General features: G+C 38.4%; 1 protein-coding gene across 8 annotated transcripts in view; it reads right to left on the minus strand.

Annotated features, from left to right (window-relative positions):
* The window catches only part of ZMYND11 (zinc finger MYND-type containing 11), a gene marked incomplete at both ends in the record, with an annotated part of 66091 nt that overhangs the window by 25406 nt on the left and 23382 nt on the right, over nucleotides 1–17303 (minus strand). For 4 of the 8 annotated variants that reach the window (XM_082015552.1, XM_082015553.1, XM_082015551.1 and 1 more), the window contains one exon: nucleotides 5360–5521. The exons of 3 other annotated variants lie outside the window; for them this stretch is intronic. In XM_082015552.1, the coding sequence (XP_081871678.1) occupies nucleotides 5360–5521 (162 nt within the window). Of the gene's footprint in view, nucleotides 1–5359; nucleotides 5522–8315; nucleotides 8361–17303 lie in introns of all 8 variants that reach the window. One more of the 8 variants, XM_082015549.1, reaches the window with a different exon arrangement.

Genomic DNA, 17303 nt, shown 5'->3' on the forward strand with positions numbered 1-17303 from the left:
ACCTTCACAACAGCAATCCTCATGTAGAAGATTAATGAGATCTGGTAGGTGGAAGGCCAAGGCTGCAACCTAACTCTTTGCTTGTGGGTGCAGGGAATACCTTATATATGCCTTATTCTCTGCGGCACATCTATTTCTTAGAAGCTGGCACCTGAAGCTTAGATTTACATTGCTTTTTGTATTCAATATTCCAGATTAATACTACTGCTTAGCTGTTAAAGAGGGTAGCAATACGTTGCACTGTGCAGGTGTGATTTATTTAGCAATTCTGACATGCTTATAGTGCAGGAATTCACTACAAGACTTTATGAACCACACAACGCTAGCAGCAGTGAGGGGTAATGCCAAGAAACACTCCATCCTGCAGTAGCACCATTTATGATGGAAGTGACTATCCTTTGCACCCTGAGTTAGCATGTAGCTCTCAACTCTCAGGATGACAATGGTCCCTATGCTGCAGTTGCTGCAACCTTCCATTTGAAGCGAAAAAAAATAGAGAAACTTTAAGAAATTAAAGGTCTTAGTGCCAGCATTCTGTGTAGCTATAAACATTTCAATTGCATTTTCTCCATGTAAAGAGTTTTCCCTATAACCTCCCATTAATGAATATTTTTTTTCCCTTCCTCCCTTAACTAACATGTGTATAGACACATCAAAGAGCTTCGCTGCAGTTCAGTGATGGATTAGGTGAAGGCTGCTCAATGACAGATGCATGTTTCTAAGGCACTAGTTCCTTTTTCAGAAGCAGTTCAGGTATCCAGGGGTGTATCTGCAGCGTGGAACTACGTGCAAGAGTCTAGCATACGTTCATGACTGCTGTTTAGAAACTCCTTGCTCTATCCACCGACCCTTGGATTTTTTCAGGACTTAAATTTCCAGAGGAATTTGGTGCTACATATGGAAAGCTTTACTGCTCTGCCACCCTCTTAAACTCCCAACACTCAGGTCCTCAGGTTTCCTGTACCATTAAGAAAGGTATGCAGGTATGCAGGATGGCTCTCAGAGCAACCAGTGCGCTGTATGCCCCAAGCAGCATACAGAAAAGCATCTGCATGAGCAGAATATGGCATAAGACCTGCCTCCTGCCTCTTTCAAGATCATATACAGACAAACTAGACTTTTCAAAGCATTAGGTGCTTTTGGAAATGTTACAGCTAAATCCACAAACTGGTTTGTACATGTATGGTGCATTAAGCACCTTCTGAATATGAAGCATCATATGAATTAAATATGCTTTTACATGCACAGAGAAGGTGGTAGGAGGCTGTAAGTGGAGGTTTTCCAGTTTGCTCACTGCTGTGGAAAAACTCCTTTATACTTTATTAAATACACCTTATGCAGTGCCCAGTTCTGCCAGCTCCCTGATTTACCCAAGGGTGCATGTGGCTGCAAGGTGAATGGGAGGGACCTGCCAAGCACTGTCACCTCCCCAGGTGTGTAGTATCGGTCCCATACCAGGGCTTCTCTTCACCCACCAGTCCATGGCTCTTATTTGTATGATTATGCCCAATCCTGTCTATAGAATATGTTTCATCACACAGTTATCCAAACTCCTACCATAACACCCCATAAAGTGAGACATAGAGCCATATTCTTCCTTCCTTCCTTGTATTTTACATTAACCATCTTGACTGACAGCTAATACCTAAAATGCCTTGACCTAAGTTCTTCAGCTACTTCACTTAAGTAACCTTCACCTTTTTGTGCTTCTAACTTTCTCCTGTTTGTCATCCTCACTTGTCAAATTATGTCTAATGTTGATTGTGAACTGCATGGTGGTGTATTTTTATGTACTCTACAAAATGCTTAGTACAGTACCAGAACTCAGAAATAGCCTATTTATAGAATATTTATCAGCACAGCATTTAATATCCTAAGCTCTACAGTTTACTTCACTGTCATATATATAAAAACCAGAAATATTGAAACACCCACTATGATAGGTGAATTGGTTATAATTCTTTGCAAAGCACATGCATGGAAGATCAATCTCTGATCAGATGATTGTAAAAAATTTAGAAGTCAAGTGAAACCATATGAGTAATTCTTTCTTTTTGCTTCACAAATCAAAATCTATTCCTCTGAGACAAACTATATGTCACCATGCATAATTTTGCCTTTTTACAAAATTATTTTTAAATACGATTTTTTTAAAAAAAGAAGTACTAATAGTTGGTTACCCCAACATGTGATCAATATTCTCCTATTCAGATTTTTGTATGTATCTATTTCTGCCCCCCAAAAACACCAGTATTTTTGCCGTACTTTCTGTAGTCTTTAGGTGCTAAATTAACAGCTGGAGAAAATGAATTTCCTCCTTTTATCTAACCAAAGAGCTGCAATAAATGTACAAGTCTCCCGCATCCCTCTTAGGATCATCCCTCATCCCAAGTTGACTAACCCTGTCTTGAATGGGCCATTCCAGTAGTGGGGAATGTAATCTCTAAGTTCATTTGATATTAAGTCTTTCTCTCGTGACCTGTCTACCAGGAATTTTGCTGACAATAACAATTTATTTCACTTAAGACAATGATTAGTCAGCAGTCAGGGAAAATTTTCAATCACTGCAATGTGGTTTGAATTGAACTTTGCTTGACTCTTGACTCCTGCTGAGAATTATGTAGGGTACAAAATATTCAGATTGGTACAATCAAGTTAAAGAAAAAGCCGCGAACTGGACATTTCTTGCTTTTGGATGCAGTGGAGAAAGAACATCAGCAGGGAAACAGAGTTCAGAGCAAGGTTTGCAAGGGACTGTTATAAATGTTATGGGTGGAAAAATATTTTAAAGTTATGAACAAATCCTTGGCAATGTCCTTTATAAAATGTTTCTGAGTAGTCAAGTGTGCAAGATAAAGCTGCACAGGTTGATTGAACTAGTACAACCAGCAATTGTGAAATGAATAATCCAAAGGCTTGCTGACCTTGGCAGCATTACAGAAGCAATCTTTACATAAGAATGAAGTGTTCTTAGATTATTTCTCCCAATATATTAGATTTCAAACATACTTTTACTTCACCTTTGCAAAGAGCTTTGAAATTCCCAGGTGAAAAGTGCTATGTCCAGTTACAAGAATAAAATATGAAAATATATGCATCTCTTTGTCCCAGCTATTACTTTTCTTGAACATACATATTTACTGCTGATAATGCAAAGTAAATCCCATCGCCCTTATGCAAGATAGTTAAGGTCTGTTACATCCTCTGGACATCAGCCAGGGCTCTCCAAATTACCATAGTCTTTTAATATGGGCGTCTCTCTTGCTTTTAAAATAAAATTAGAGCATTCATTTCCTAGGAAGGTGGTGAGAAAGTAGTGGAAGAATACTGAAGTCTGAAACAAAGATGCTAACTCCCATGCCAAACCAAATCTCCTTTGCTTATGGGGACTGTGTAAGCCTCCTTAGTCCAAGTTTGCAGAATTAGGGCTTGAAGTGATTCAGATTAATTACAAGGAAAACAGGAGCTGCCAGCATAGGGGGGAAAAGGATGCCATGGCATTCAAAATGGCAATATTCACAAAAATCTGCTGATCATCATCTGAGGCACTGAGCAAGTCAAAGATCTCTGGGGCAGAAAGTATTTAAGAGCCCCCAAAACCCCTCCTTAGTCTTTGAGGAACAAAAAGGGAACCAATATGCGGAAAGACAGACACAGTGCACATGGTCTGAGTTTCAAAGGATTTTAAGAAGGTAAACATTTGTTTATCATCATTGCCATAAAGGAGTCCAAGGCTCCAGGATGAAAGTCAAACTGTTCTCCAAGCTGACTACCCTACGTATCTGTGCATATTTCATGCAACAGTTCAGTATTTCCACTCTGACGACACCCACGTTACAAGACAGATGTTACAAGCCACTTCATATACAAGGTGGCTTAAACCATTACATTCCCTACTCTCACCACGTGTCATCTAAAATTACTGGTAAACTAGAGTGGAGACTGGATTCTGTTTACCTAATTTTCACTATTTCTAAGAACTACCAATACTTATTACGAGAACCAAATTCAAGAGATTTATTTAAAAATCTGAAAGCAATTCACCTATATATGTCCATTCTTTGTTTTTAACAGAGGGAATATTGAGTAGCTAAATTAAATGCTAGTAGTTCAACGTGGAGAGACACAGTACACGTCCCTATTCTTATCTGTTTCTTTCCCTGCCATTACTTCTTTTTCATTCCTTTCCACTTCCTTGAGGCAGGCTCGATTTTCTTGCTATTTACCTAAACCCTGAGAGCTCCCAATCTGAGGCAACGAGCAACAGGTTTTTTACAACTAGTTCTAAGGTAACAGCACTCAGAAAGCACTGTTTTGAAACAAAACAATCCACGTGTTTTCAAAAACTGCTTCACTGGACTACAAAGCGCCTGAACCCTTGCATTCCTTGCAGCACAGATCACCTGAAGGTCAGTCTGCTGCTCTACAGCTAGATCTAAGCTTTCAGCAAGGGAATTTCCTCTCCCTCCAGCAATCCAACGCGGAGCACAACTGGCAGTTTTACGCCTTTCTGTAGCAATAATTTTATCCTTACACATTCATATGCATGATTCCCTCCATTTAAAGAAGCCTAAGAATGTGCTCCACTGGGAGTGGTGACATGGAGATGATGACAGTGAGGAGAAGTAGCTGGCTGATTCAAGGCCAGGTACCACTAAAAGCCATTCTCACTAGAATGTTTAGTCTTCTAAAGACATGTAGAAATCATACCTGCTCATTCTCGGAAAGTATATAAAAAATTCTCTTTGCTCTCTCCCTACCATGCTCATAAGAACAGCAATTTTAAAGAAAAAGCAATATAGATATGGATGCGATGGGTGAAATCCAGATTGGCCTTTTCACACCAGTAGAATCCATAGAAGTAAATGAGAAGCAGGATTTCACCCCATATTTTTTGATACTGTCCTCATCAGCAACATGATTGTGGCTTTATAATGTAAAATAAGATTCCAATAAAATATTAAGAATGCAGTCATCAAAATACAAAAAAGTTACATTATGATTCATTAAAATTATGTTAAGTAAAAACCGTAGCATCTTATACAGCAATTTTTTTACTCATGTTGAAGATTTCCACAATATACTGCATTCACACGTGGCACACATACGTACACACATTCCCACACAGTATACTGTGTGCGTTCAAATGCATAAGTAAAACTTGCTGGAGTCTTAAAAAATGACCATCTGCTACATGCACCATATTTTGGTATCTCTGTATAGATGCTCTAGGTATGTACCATCGTTTCAATATTCAATTCTTTATCCATTAACCTGGCCAGACCATCTGGACACCTTAATGAATCTATTAATGAATATCAATCCTCTAATCAGCACATGAAATCTCATAGGTACTCACCCTGCAAACTGGGCACTGCCAGTGACTACTGCTGTCTCTAAGCCTGAACTCATCAGACAAACACTTGGAATGATACACACGAAAACACAGGTCACATATCAACACCTCTCCAGGCAAATGGCATTCAAAACAATACCAGTCATGATTTTCTGTTTCCCAGTCCTACAAAAAATACAAAATATTTTGGTATGACATTCTGTCAAAATCTGCAGGAACTAAGAACAAAATTGATATGTCTTGAAATCCAGCAGCAATTAGACATTATAAACATTTTAAGAAGTGTATAATGTTTAAAAAACAGGGGAAAACCTACACACTCCATCCATTTAATACACACTAACTCCAATAAAATATGAATGCCAAGTTTTAGTTTTTTCAAGTGTCTGATTAGTAACAAGTTCAAATATGAGCTCTGTCCACAATGAAAAGTGGGTTTGTTTTCTACCTTTGTGTAAAACACTTGTTGACCTCTCTGTATCAGACTACAAACAAAAGTTTGTCCACCTCAACAGACCATACCTATTTTCTTGGACTATTTCCTCTCGCTTTCATTGTTACAGTGTATTTTCAACTGTAATTTTCTGAAGGGCAGTCCCTTCCAGTCTTTACTCTCTTAAAACTGGCAACTTTTCAGTATCAAAGTGTTGAGTTGCAAACAATAAATGAAATCATGAACCTATTGCTGCAAGAAATGTTTCTGCTAAGCAATCCCAATGCAATTCAAAAAATAGAAAATGTTTCTCTTGCAGTGCCCAACAGCACTACGCTTACTCTTGAAACGTTCTACAGAAAACAAAGGATATAGTTCTGCTGATGCACAGATGTCTTTAATACACTCTTCCTTGAAAATTCAGCCCCAACGGCCAAATTCTGACCTTTGAAACATGTGCATAAGCTTTGCTGAAGTAAATGAGAGCAGCATGCATATAATTTGGAGGCAGAATTTTGCTGTAAGAATCTATAGTACTAAAACCAAACAGAATTGCCAGTGGCCACCGTTATATGTTTATGTTTTTTATCTGAAATGCCACACTTCTCCCTACACTTAGAAGACAAAATAGCTGTCATTTCTCAGATAAAACTCCCAATGCCTCTTCTTGTCAAATGTCACTTTTCAATGGGTTCAGATCTCTGAAAAAATTACTCCTATTCTTCCATAAATTATCTTGATAAAAATCTGATCAAGCTATTTTTAATGTCATGTTGTAAAGTGGGGTTAGCAATTCTCACCAACTGCCAGAACTGGCATTTGTCCGAATCTCATTTTCCCGTGCCTGGGAACTAGTCATTTAAGTCCTTGTGCGAGAGGTCTCCTCCAATGGAGCAGCGTAAGAAGTGCTACACAGAAGCGGCACTTCCAGTCCCTCATGCTGAAGAGCAGCCATGTTGTGTATCTAATTCATCTGACGAGAGCCCCCTTGAATGTAAGAGATTTAGGGACAGTCTCAACCCAGAGTGCCTACACTAAAGTTTATATGCTGTGAATGCTGGACTGCAGAGGCAACAAGTTTAGGGGAAAAAAACCCCAACCAACCACTAACCAAAGATTTTTGAACTCAGAACTTTGCCCTCCTTTGTTGTTCAGATTAACAGCGTAGCTTGACTCTTCTATCATTTCTCCTCCTTGAATTTTACTTGCCAATTCTGTATATCTCAGAATGATATAATACTACTACCAAATTTGGCTGTAAAGAACACAGTCTCATTGCACCAAATCTTTCCCCTTCCAGAGTCCAGCGGCAGTGCACTTTGGGAGCCTCTACTTTATGATATTTTTGGAACAACTAAAGATACTGCATTGTTGATGTACTTGATTTGCTTTGTAGACTAAGAAAAATCAGGATATATTATTGATTTATATTTCTTTCATATCAAGTGTAATACTTATCTTCTTTATGAAACTAAATAAAATAATCAGATGGCAGTAAAGGGCCAATTATGCAAGAAAAAGAGTCAGTTTTGATTGAAGACCTCTCCAGATAAAAATCAAACTGAGAAGATCCCAACAGGTCCTGGCTACTGAGGAATTTCACCAGAGAATCAGGATTCCAGGATTCTTAATTTTTATTCATACTAGTTACTTATTGGTATATCCCAGATATTCCATTGTTAGGAAATATGCTGGCAAAGACATGTAGAATTTCATAAACATACGGAAATATACTTGCTGGCAAGAAAAATCATACACTCAAGCCAGAAACCATCACGTTATATAAAACACCAGAAGAAGCTTCATTCAGTACTCACACTGTAACGTTTTGAAAACACCATTATTTCTAAATATAATCACCCAGGCTTTTCACAGAAAAGATTTTTAGTTTAATGCAGTATATTTAGTGCGTAAGTATATATAAACATTCGTTTATGCAATATATTTGAAAAGTTAATAAAGAAAATAAAAAAAGTATTGTGAACAACTACACTATTGAGTTCAATAGCAAGGTCAGAGGCATTAATTTTGCTCCAACAGCAATGAAATGTTATTGCTTCTCTTGGTTTGCATAAGGTTGAATGGGAGAGGAATGTGCTCCCAACACTTTTTTTTTTTTTTTTTTTTTTTTTTTAAACGCAGGAGATCAGATTCATTTAAATTACTCCAAGTCTGACTGTCAGTGCTCGGGGTAGGACAGGTCAAAATTCTCCACCAGCTGCTAAGACGCTTAAGTCTGCATTTACAGAACGCACCACCAGGTGTCACCAGCCTCTCCGGGAAGGACTGATGAAAGGGCAACCATCCTGACAACAACCGTAACGTGGGAGTAACCACTTCCAGCCCCCAGGAGAGAGAAAAAATCATCAAACTACATACATACATAATGCAGACTAAACTCAGAATTGGAAGTGATATGGATGATGGTGGTGGTTAATATAGTAAACTAAGCTATCCTAATGGAAGACAGAAACGTAATAGAAAATATGACAGAATTCAAAACCACATAGTGCAAAAATTGTTCACCTTGTTTTTTGCTGCTGTCTGGGAAAAAGGCTGCATACCGTAGGCCTTTCAAAATAAAAACAAAACAAACTTTGTATCTATACTGTAAGCCATCCGATTATCAGGATATACACAAGGCTAGAAAGAATTCATGCACAGTGACCAGGAAATCAATCTGTTATTTCTAACACCTGGTTGCATACATTTATTTCCTCCGGCATTTCTGGAATGCTACCTAATGCTTTCACCACATTTTGTTTCCTTAAAATATCCCATGTATTTATATCATTAACAGAACCCAACACCCATCTTCTTCCCCATATATACACCCACCACCAGGCCAACTTAAAAATCATCAAGAATATTAATGATTGTCATTTAATGCACTCTCTTTGATAAAGACAGAAACCTTCTTTGAGTATCTAAAAAAGATCCCCGTAACGTTATTTACTGCATAGGGAGTGGCCCCACCAAAATCAAAGCAACACATTCTTTGCTGCATATTATCAAAGATTAAGCTATCACTTTATCAATAAAACTCACAGTCCTTATTTGTGTATAAAAGGTGATACATTTTCCCAGGGCCACGCGGAATGAAGGCAGGATCTCCGCCACAGGGACTCAGTTTGCCAATATCCTCGTTTCCTGACGCAGGGCAGGGAAAGCCTCTTGGGTCACCGCGCTGGCAGACGAAGGGAATCCTCTGCCAGCAGCGCCCGGCTGCCCAAGTTCAGCAGTTCAGCAGCACCCAGTGACTGGCCACAACCCCCAAGAGGGAGCGGATTTGGCAGCAAAGCTGCACAGCTCGGATGTAACAGGAGGCCTTCCCCCTTCATTCTACGCAGCTGCCCACTGCATGAGGAGATATATGCACCAGCAGGGCAGCAAACGTCTGTTTGGGGGATTGTATTTAATAGCCAGAGCTATGCTCTGTTAAGCAGAGTGGGATCTTGCAGTGATATGGGCCACTGGTGGTCACTTGTTCTTTATATTCAAATAAGCCAAACATTATATCATAAAGGTCACTTTGCACTGACATAAATAGTTGAGATTTCTCAGCAACATGAATGAAACAATGCAACAATTTCAAAAACACAGCTTAATTTATGACCAGCATGTAAGTTTACTTTTTTGTGATTTGTCTTAAGTAGGTTGTCTTAAAGCAAATACAAAATTTATTCTGGAAGTACAGGAAAATAACATGGGACAGAAAACGTCAGGCTATCCAGAACATTTGACAATTTAAATACAGATAAACCCAACAGAAAGGAATGAATCATCATGTCATAGCCTTTACTGTAGAATAAAATATATAACTGTTGTCAAGGAAAGAATAATTTTAGTGCATAAAGAAAATGTCCATTATAATGCAAATGTACGTGGAAAAGAAATGCTTACTCATTAGTAATGGAGATTTACTTAGCTGTAATTGAAATAGGGAATCTGTATGTTGGAGAATGTGACATCCTGCTGTACAATTAGCATACCATTAAGTAGGAGATGTGAAGCACGTATTGACAGTAAAATTAACAATAACTTAGAGGTCAAAATTGTAACTATTAGGTCACTTCCATACCTTAGCAAGCCCATGATTATTGTAAAAAAAGATGTAAAAACAACTAGTAAATTTTTATTTTCCTACAAATTATATGTAGGCATAGCACATGAAAACAATATAACCTCCTTTCTTAGACTTTGCCTAGAAGGACCACTTTGCCTTTTTATAATGCATATTCCATTAACATAGCTCATTTCTTACCTGTTAATCTGTTTTCTCCAGGTCCCTTAATGGTAGCCCAGATACTCGGTATTAAGTCACTCTACTATCAGGTGAAGAGAGGAAAAGGGAGAGGGAAAAAAGGCAAAACTCTATTCATGAAACTCCCTTTTATGGGGATTTGCTGGTTTCACACTGTTGAACTACATTTCCCAAACCATCCAAATTATGGATATCCTTTGGACCCAACCAGTAAGCTAAAAAAAAAAAAAAGGTCACATAGATGGGAAAAACAATTATAAGTCAGTTATCTCTTTGGTGCAATCATGTTTATTTATGAATAGTATACATACAGTTCTGTTGTCCTAAATTCAGTATGACGCAAAAGAAGGAAAGCATTTTCCATGGAGCTCACGGTTCCCAGCATTTCCTGCATGGCTGTTGTTGGTAGTCCATGGCACTCTCTGGACTTTTTTTTCCCCAGGTGTTCTGTTTCAAGTTATTCTCCAGCGTTTCTTTGCTGCTTACCTATGCACTGCTGTGGTGTGTTTCTATATCTCTCATCCACACTCATGCACACACAGCTTCTTCCAGATCACTGGACTTTCATACAGACCCACCTGTGCGCAAACTCATGGTCAGACCTGTGTAGTGTCTATGCTTTAAGAGCCCCTAGAGCTCCAGCTGTCTAGCGGATAAAGAACTTAAAACAGTTTTTCACATTTAGTCTGAAGGAAGAGCATTAGCAGATACACAGCAGATTTCACCCATTTTGTATCGTAACACTTTTGGTCTGTCACAGTGGTGGAATCTAGAATGGCAACAAGGTCCATGCCAGCAGAAAGAAGTTGTTTACAAAATATAAACTATTTAAAAACAGTAGTATTTGCATGCTGCATTTATTTCAAGATGTTTTCAAACCACCAACCCAAAACTTCAGTGTAATCTCTTCCTGACTATTTCATAACCCTGTGGAAAACTGAAAAGGATCTCAGTGAGTAAGTTTCTACTATTTCTCAGATTCCCGTTTCTTTGACATCTAATGAGATAGGCCATGCCCAATTTGAAGATATCGTTTCTGAGGCAAATGTTCTGGATTCTGGTATTTTAGGATTCAGGAACACTTCTTTCTCTTCTCCCCACCTCCATCAGCTTTAAGATCAGAGTTCTTTCCATTTTCCAATCCTCATCTGAGAGAGAAGCTTTTAAAATCTTAGATTCTGCTGTTTAGGTTTCTTTGTTGGCTTTCAGTAACTCTTCACTGGAACCCAACAAAGTTGGCTACCCGTCCATATCAAGTAGACAGATACATTGAAAGAAATGCCTCCCACAAGAATTACACATTATTTTTTTCACATTTTTCATTTTGCTTTAGGTTTTGCAACCTGCATCCATCATCATCTGCCGTTGGGAAGTAATTCCTATCTTCTTTACTTAATCTTTCATATTTCAAGCTTTCTGCTGTAAATGAAAAGCCTTTATTATAATAACAAGTAGTGGTACTGCATTCTAGCACGGGTGTATCTACTATACCGTCACTCTTATCTGGTATTCGAGTCCTCTTCTTAAGAGGTCTCAGAGTATGCCACAGGAACCTATGTCCCCACTCACGCTAACCAAAGCAGCACCTATTTCTTTCTAAACACATTCTCTATTCTTAATCCATCAGTTCCATTCTGTCTTTTTCAGGCTTTCTCGATCAGACGCGAGCTTTAGTATAGGTAATTGTTAAAACTTTGCAGTGCATTTTGCAGTCTTTATGACTCACAAATATAACAAACTGCTGTGGGGACACACTACCTATGTACACTACCAGTACAAAACCTGAAGGAAATGCTTCTTACTTACACATTTGTTGTAAACAGCTACTGCACGCTCAAATTATTTGTCTAGTATTTCACCAATACTTCTCTCAAAGTGTAAGTATCAGAATTTGTGCCCTATACAAAAGGCAGTCTGAAACAGGCTCAAACAACAGCAGTTGTAAGAGCCCTTACGAACAGTGGAAATGCTAAACCATGCTCAGCTTTGAAATGTCTCCCTTTGCCCACCTATCCACTGCTTTTGCAATACTGTTGAACTTCCAAGTAACTGCTCTGTAATAAGAGTTTTAAAAAACGTGGCTGTTTATCTGTAGAGCTGGACGGATTGGTGCCTTACTCTTTTTTTTTTCAGAGGAAGACTAGCATGTGCACCTTGTATGTGCACACTGGCCTCTTTTTTAAACAGGCCGTATCTCGTTGGGTACAGTAGCCAGTAAGAAATCTTCAGCCTATCATGGCTCTCTGGCAAATGTATTGGTTTTCACTCAGACACCAGCATGCATCAAATACTAACTGGGTCAAACAGACATAATGTGTCCTGGAATACCATTCCCAGCATTTTTTCAAATGCCATGGGGACACTGTGTATGTTTTTCGCCAGAGGTCCTAGCCTGCCGTGAGGGCAGTCCTCCTCCTGCCCTTTGGGTCAGCCTTCTCTTCATGCCACAACATCCCTGGCTCCGTCTATTCCTTAACGAGCATGAATCCTCCTGTAAACTTGCTTTCAGTAGCCCATTGAATCTGCTTTTATCTTTTCATCAGAACGACAGGTTAGGCTCCGAACTGAGGAAGGCATGATTAATTCCTCGATGGCTCAGAGGACTTACTCCATCTTTGCAGCAGGTAAACGGTGAGCTAGCTGTTTAATAAAGTATCTCCCTTTGCTATCACTGCCGTACAGGATCCATACTTGATCAAGATGATTGCTTTACAATGATAAAGTTTCTCAGATCATCTCATGTTTTACATTTAATGTTAGAATAATACATTAGAGGAAATTCAGCATCAAAAGAAGCTTATTTTCTCCCCGGTAGTTTCCTTGTATATATGTATTCACTAGATACATTGCCTCCTGTTTTGCATCTATTTTTTTCTACTGCTTTTGCTCACCAGAAGTGCTCAGAAAATAAACAAGTATCCATCTCTCCTTCAAAGTCAAAAAGACTTCAGCAGTTAGAATCCCTATATGAAAATAGTTTCACTTTATCTTCTGCTTCCTTTGCTAGAAAACTACCACAGCAGGTAGCTACAATGATGTGTGCTTTTACAGACAGGATAATCTGTCCGTTGCAAATCAGTTGCCTTTATAGATCCTTTCCTTTGATGACCTGAGTTCATCTTTAAAATGGATTTCCGTAAACTGACTCTGTAGGACACTTTGTAGGTCTTCATTACTCACATTTTATCACAAAGAAATCCAAAGCAATTATGAGTTCATATATCCTCACAACTACCTAGGCATCTTGCTTAATTTCAAGTACTTTATTTATTTATTTATTTATTTATTTATGCCAATATTTTAATAATATTGGCAATTAACTGTTTTTAACATTATTTTTAATCTCTCTCATGTTAGAAATCAGTTTTATTCTAAAAAGAACCAACACAAAACCATCAGTCACGAGACAGACCAAAATCTCCTCCTCTGTAGTGCAAATTAAACACAGACATATTTATAGGCTTGTGATAATCCATTTCCATTTTCTTCACTGATAACTGCTTCCTTTTCTGATGCACTGATGGAAGAAGACTCAGGTTCTGCAGTGAATTCCACAGCCTCTCAGAACACTTTTGGCTTTCTTTCACTGAGTTTAATTTGCAAGCCTAAATTTGTCTAATTAAATGTATTGCCAGTTTGTCTTAGATGTCTTCTGTTTCTGGCAGAAAACACCAAAGTCTTCTCTGGATTCCTGACAAGACAGGTAGATTTTTATTCCCTCTCCTACCTTGTAGTGATATTCTGGACAATTCAGGGTGATAGGCTCCAAAGTATAGAGCCAGTCTCTAGATCCCAGGGCTAAGAAGAAATGAAGTTTTTTCAAGTGTAGCAGCATGCCAGCAGCCAAAATGACTGCTAAAACCCCTGTCGTGCTTATCTTCTCAGCCTATGAGCTGTGTTCCCGAAGTAATGAATAAATCTCAGTTTCCCTCCCAAGAAGATCATGTTTGGGTAGCAGTAGTTTACATTATTTGAGGTGAGACAATATAAGCATTCTCCTCCAGGATATTAGAAATAGAAAATAGTTTCAAGGTTTTTTTTTTCTTTCTTCATGTTCCAAGTGAGTTCAAGGTTAATGGAAACTTTCAACTTATCTCTTCAGAAACTGGATTCACTTCTGCTGTTAATGTCACCATTTTTTACATAGGCTGAGTCAAGAGGAGGTTTGTAGGCTATTTTCATTAGGGAGATAAATCAGTGATGGAGTGAAGTATTTATTAGGTGCAATGCCTTTTATTTCCACATTATGTATGTGAAGGTTTTGTTCCCCTAGAAAGAGGATGAATCCAGACCAGAAAGAAACCATCTCTTTCCTTGTAGTTCCAAGTCTCCTTCCAATAACTGTGCATAAAAGGGGTCTCCTTCCCCTTTCTTAAAATATGTATATATTGCTTTTCTGGCCTTCTCCATGGAATTTTGTAGTGTTTTTCTAGGTTGATCTGAACCAACAGCAGAACCTCCTACACACTTCGCTTACATCTCCAACTTCTTGTCCATGTCCCCTGTGCTGTAGGTGTGGCTGGTATTGTTTCAGCTGTCCGTGATGTAAAGGCATGAGGCCTGCATTTATTGTGAATGAAGCGTGAATATTAATAAGCCCATCAGCTTCAATGAAGTTTCATTCAGTGACCAGCATGACATAATAATAAAAGATTCAAAACAGTTGCCAGAGATGCAGAGCATTTTGAACCCACAAAGTTAATAAAAGCAACATTACTAGGTCAGGGTTGGCACAAAAGAGGTGGAAAAAACCAAGATGCATATTTTCAGGACAAACTCAAGATGGACTGATGTATGTCATTTAGTCCATTAGCATAATTTAAGTCCCATGATAGAAGCATATAGATACAAGATACAGACTAGTTTACCTAGTTTACTTCAAACCTGTAAGTAAATTATCATTCTTCAAAACACCCTTTCAATCAGAAAAACATTCTGTGAGATCTGTGAACATCATCAGTATCTCAACTCCAGAACATTGACTGAAAGCCTTAAAGAAGAATACAGCATTACAGTGACTCAATTTTTAAAAGTCAAGTTGGCAAAGCTGGGAGAGGCAAGTGAAGATGCTGATGATGTTGTTTTACCAGTTTAAAAGAAGCATCATCTCTTAGGTATGCAATAAGATGGACTCTATTTGTGTCATCTTCAGTAATATGAAGATCTTCCCAAACAGTGTGAGCTCCTTTTTTAGGGGATGAAAAATAAGGATGCGCAGAGAAGAAGGAAGAAATACTCCTGAGCAGATGGAAAGAGAAAAACAAGACTGGAAGAGGAATGCAGAGAATTGTTCATGATTCTTAACCCATCTGGAGACAGAAAGAGCCACTGGAATGGCAGTGGGGCCATTCTCATCAGCTGCGTGCTAATAGCCTTAATACAAAGACAAAGGAGGGTCTTGGCTTTAATACCGAAAAAATTTCTCATCCGTGAGGTGGGAGTTCAGAATTCTAATTTGCTTCTCAAGGACAAAATAGCCTATGCTTTGATCTGGCAATTTGAAAATACTTGCTTTTCTGAACTTTCACAAATCCACAGCAGGATACTACACCAGAGGACACTGATTTTTGGTTCATTAATAAGCAGAATTTTAGACTAGCACACTTTGTGATAATAATTTGCAGGAAAAATCACTTGCTCTTAGCACATAGTAGATTTATATGGTGGAAGTCTCTTGGCAAAATAAGCTCTGGAAGATGGGACCTTAAAGGATGGAAAGACAGAAAGCAAAGAAAGATTCAAAGAGTTCCAGAAGCTCCTTTCCCTTGAGTGCTCTTGTGTGACCAGACTGTTAAGCGGCCTGACCCTCAAAGACTCCTCATACTTTCCCTGAGGTGTGGGATAAGAGATGGAAGCCAGTTTGAACTTTTTTCTCCCACAGGATCATTCATTAACTTTTCGCATCAGTCAATCACCAAACGTAAATAACACTGGTATTTTCACAATAATTAGGAATCTGTCTGGAATGTTCCAGCCTGAAAAATCCTCAATTTGTTACAATATGCGAGAAATAGTAACTATCATGGTTTGGGCTACGTTTGGCTTTGGATCAGTGAATTCACACTGGACTTCAGATTAAAGGCAATATGGACGGACAAGACAAATGGAGAATATTTTAAACACTGAAGGAAATTTTTCTTCATTTGGTGCGACATGCTCTTCCTCTCTGTGCTCTGTAGTTGTAAGAGCTTAAGAGCTTTCATGATGAAGGTACTGGCTGTCTCTATTGCTGTTTCATATTATCCTTCTGCTCCTAACTGAAATGAATGGGATGCACATTAAAACCATTACTCAATCTAGGCAGGTAGAAGTACCTAGCTTGCTAGCAATAACTGGTAGCTACGTAGGTTGTTACTGTTTTGTTTTGTTTTTAATTTAAAGTGTATTTTATGTATAGAAAAGATTCAAACCCTCACAGTGACCATTCCTAAGCTTTTTACAATTATCTTTATATTTATTAAGACTCAAGATGACATAGCCAGTTCCAAAAACAGCTTCTGGCTACCAATACTGACCTAGCACGGAAAAACCAATGTAATTACAAAAGCAATTAAGCATGGCAAGAAAGAAACACAGCCTTTACTCAATCAAAAGCAGTTTAGATTAACACAAACATAATAGCCAAAATACTCCTTTCTCATAGACTGATCCTAGCAAAATTGAAGCTGCAATACAGCAAATCACAATAATCACTGGGTGTGTGCCTAAGGTCACTAGGGTTAACAAAATCACCTTCAAAACTCACAGTGCGGGCAGTGGGTTACAACAAAGGTTAAAATGATGGAAGAGCAGACAGAGCGAAGAGATGGATTATTTAGGCAGACTTCAGCAAGCACCAGAACTTTCTAGATAGAAAATATCAGAAATTCGCGAGTATGAGTTAGCAAGTTATGAATACATGGGTGTGCACGTTTCTAATGTTTTCTGAAAACAGGACAGCAAGCAAACTGCCCCTCCGAATAACATGCTCACCACTAAACTAAAAAGTATTTAGAGGGAAGAATTGCAGAGGCAATAATTTAGATATGGAGAGATACAAACGCACAGAGAAATGACTGCAACTAAATCCCAAAGTCAGACTTAACTAGCCAGAAAAGTTGCTGGCTTTTTTTGATTATATTTTCATTCTTGAAAATATAATCACCTTATATGTATTTTGTCAGTGAAGAAATACCTCGAAGTGCCTTAACTAAGTGTGAAGCCTCACTCTTCACACCTCATTAGAGAATTTGGCCACTATGAACCAACTT

Source organism: Phaethon aethereus, assembly GCF_964289735.1.
Source record: "Phaethon aethereus genome assembly, chromosome: 2".
NCBI classification, from domain to species: Eukaryota; Metazoa; Chordata; class Aves; order Phaethontiformes; family Phaethontidae; genus Phaethon; species Phaethon aethereus.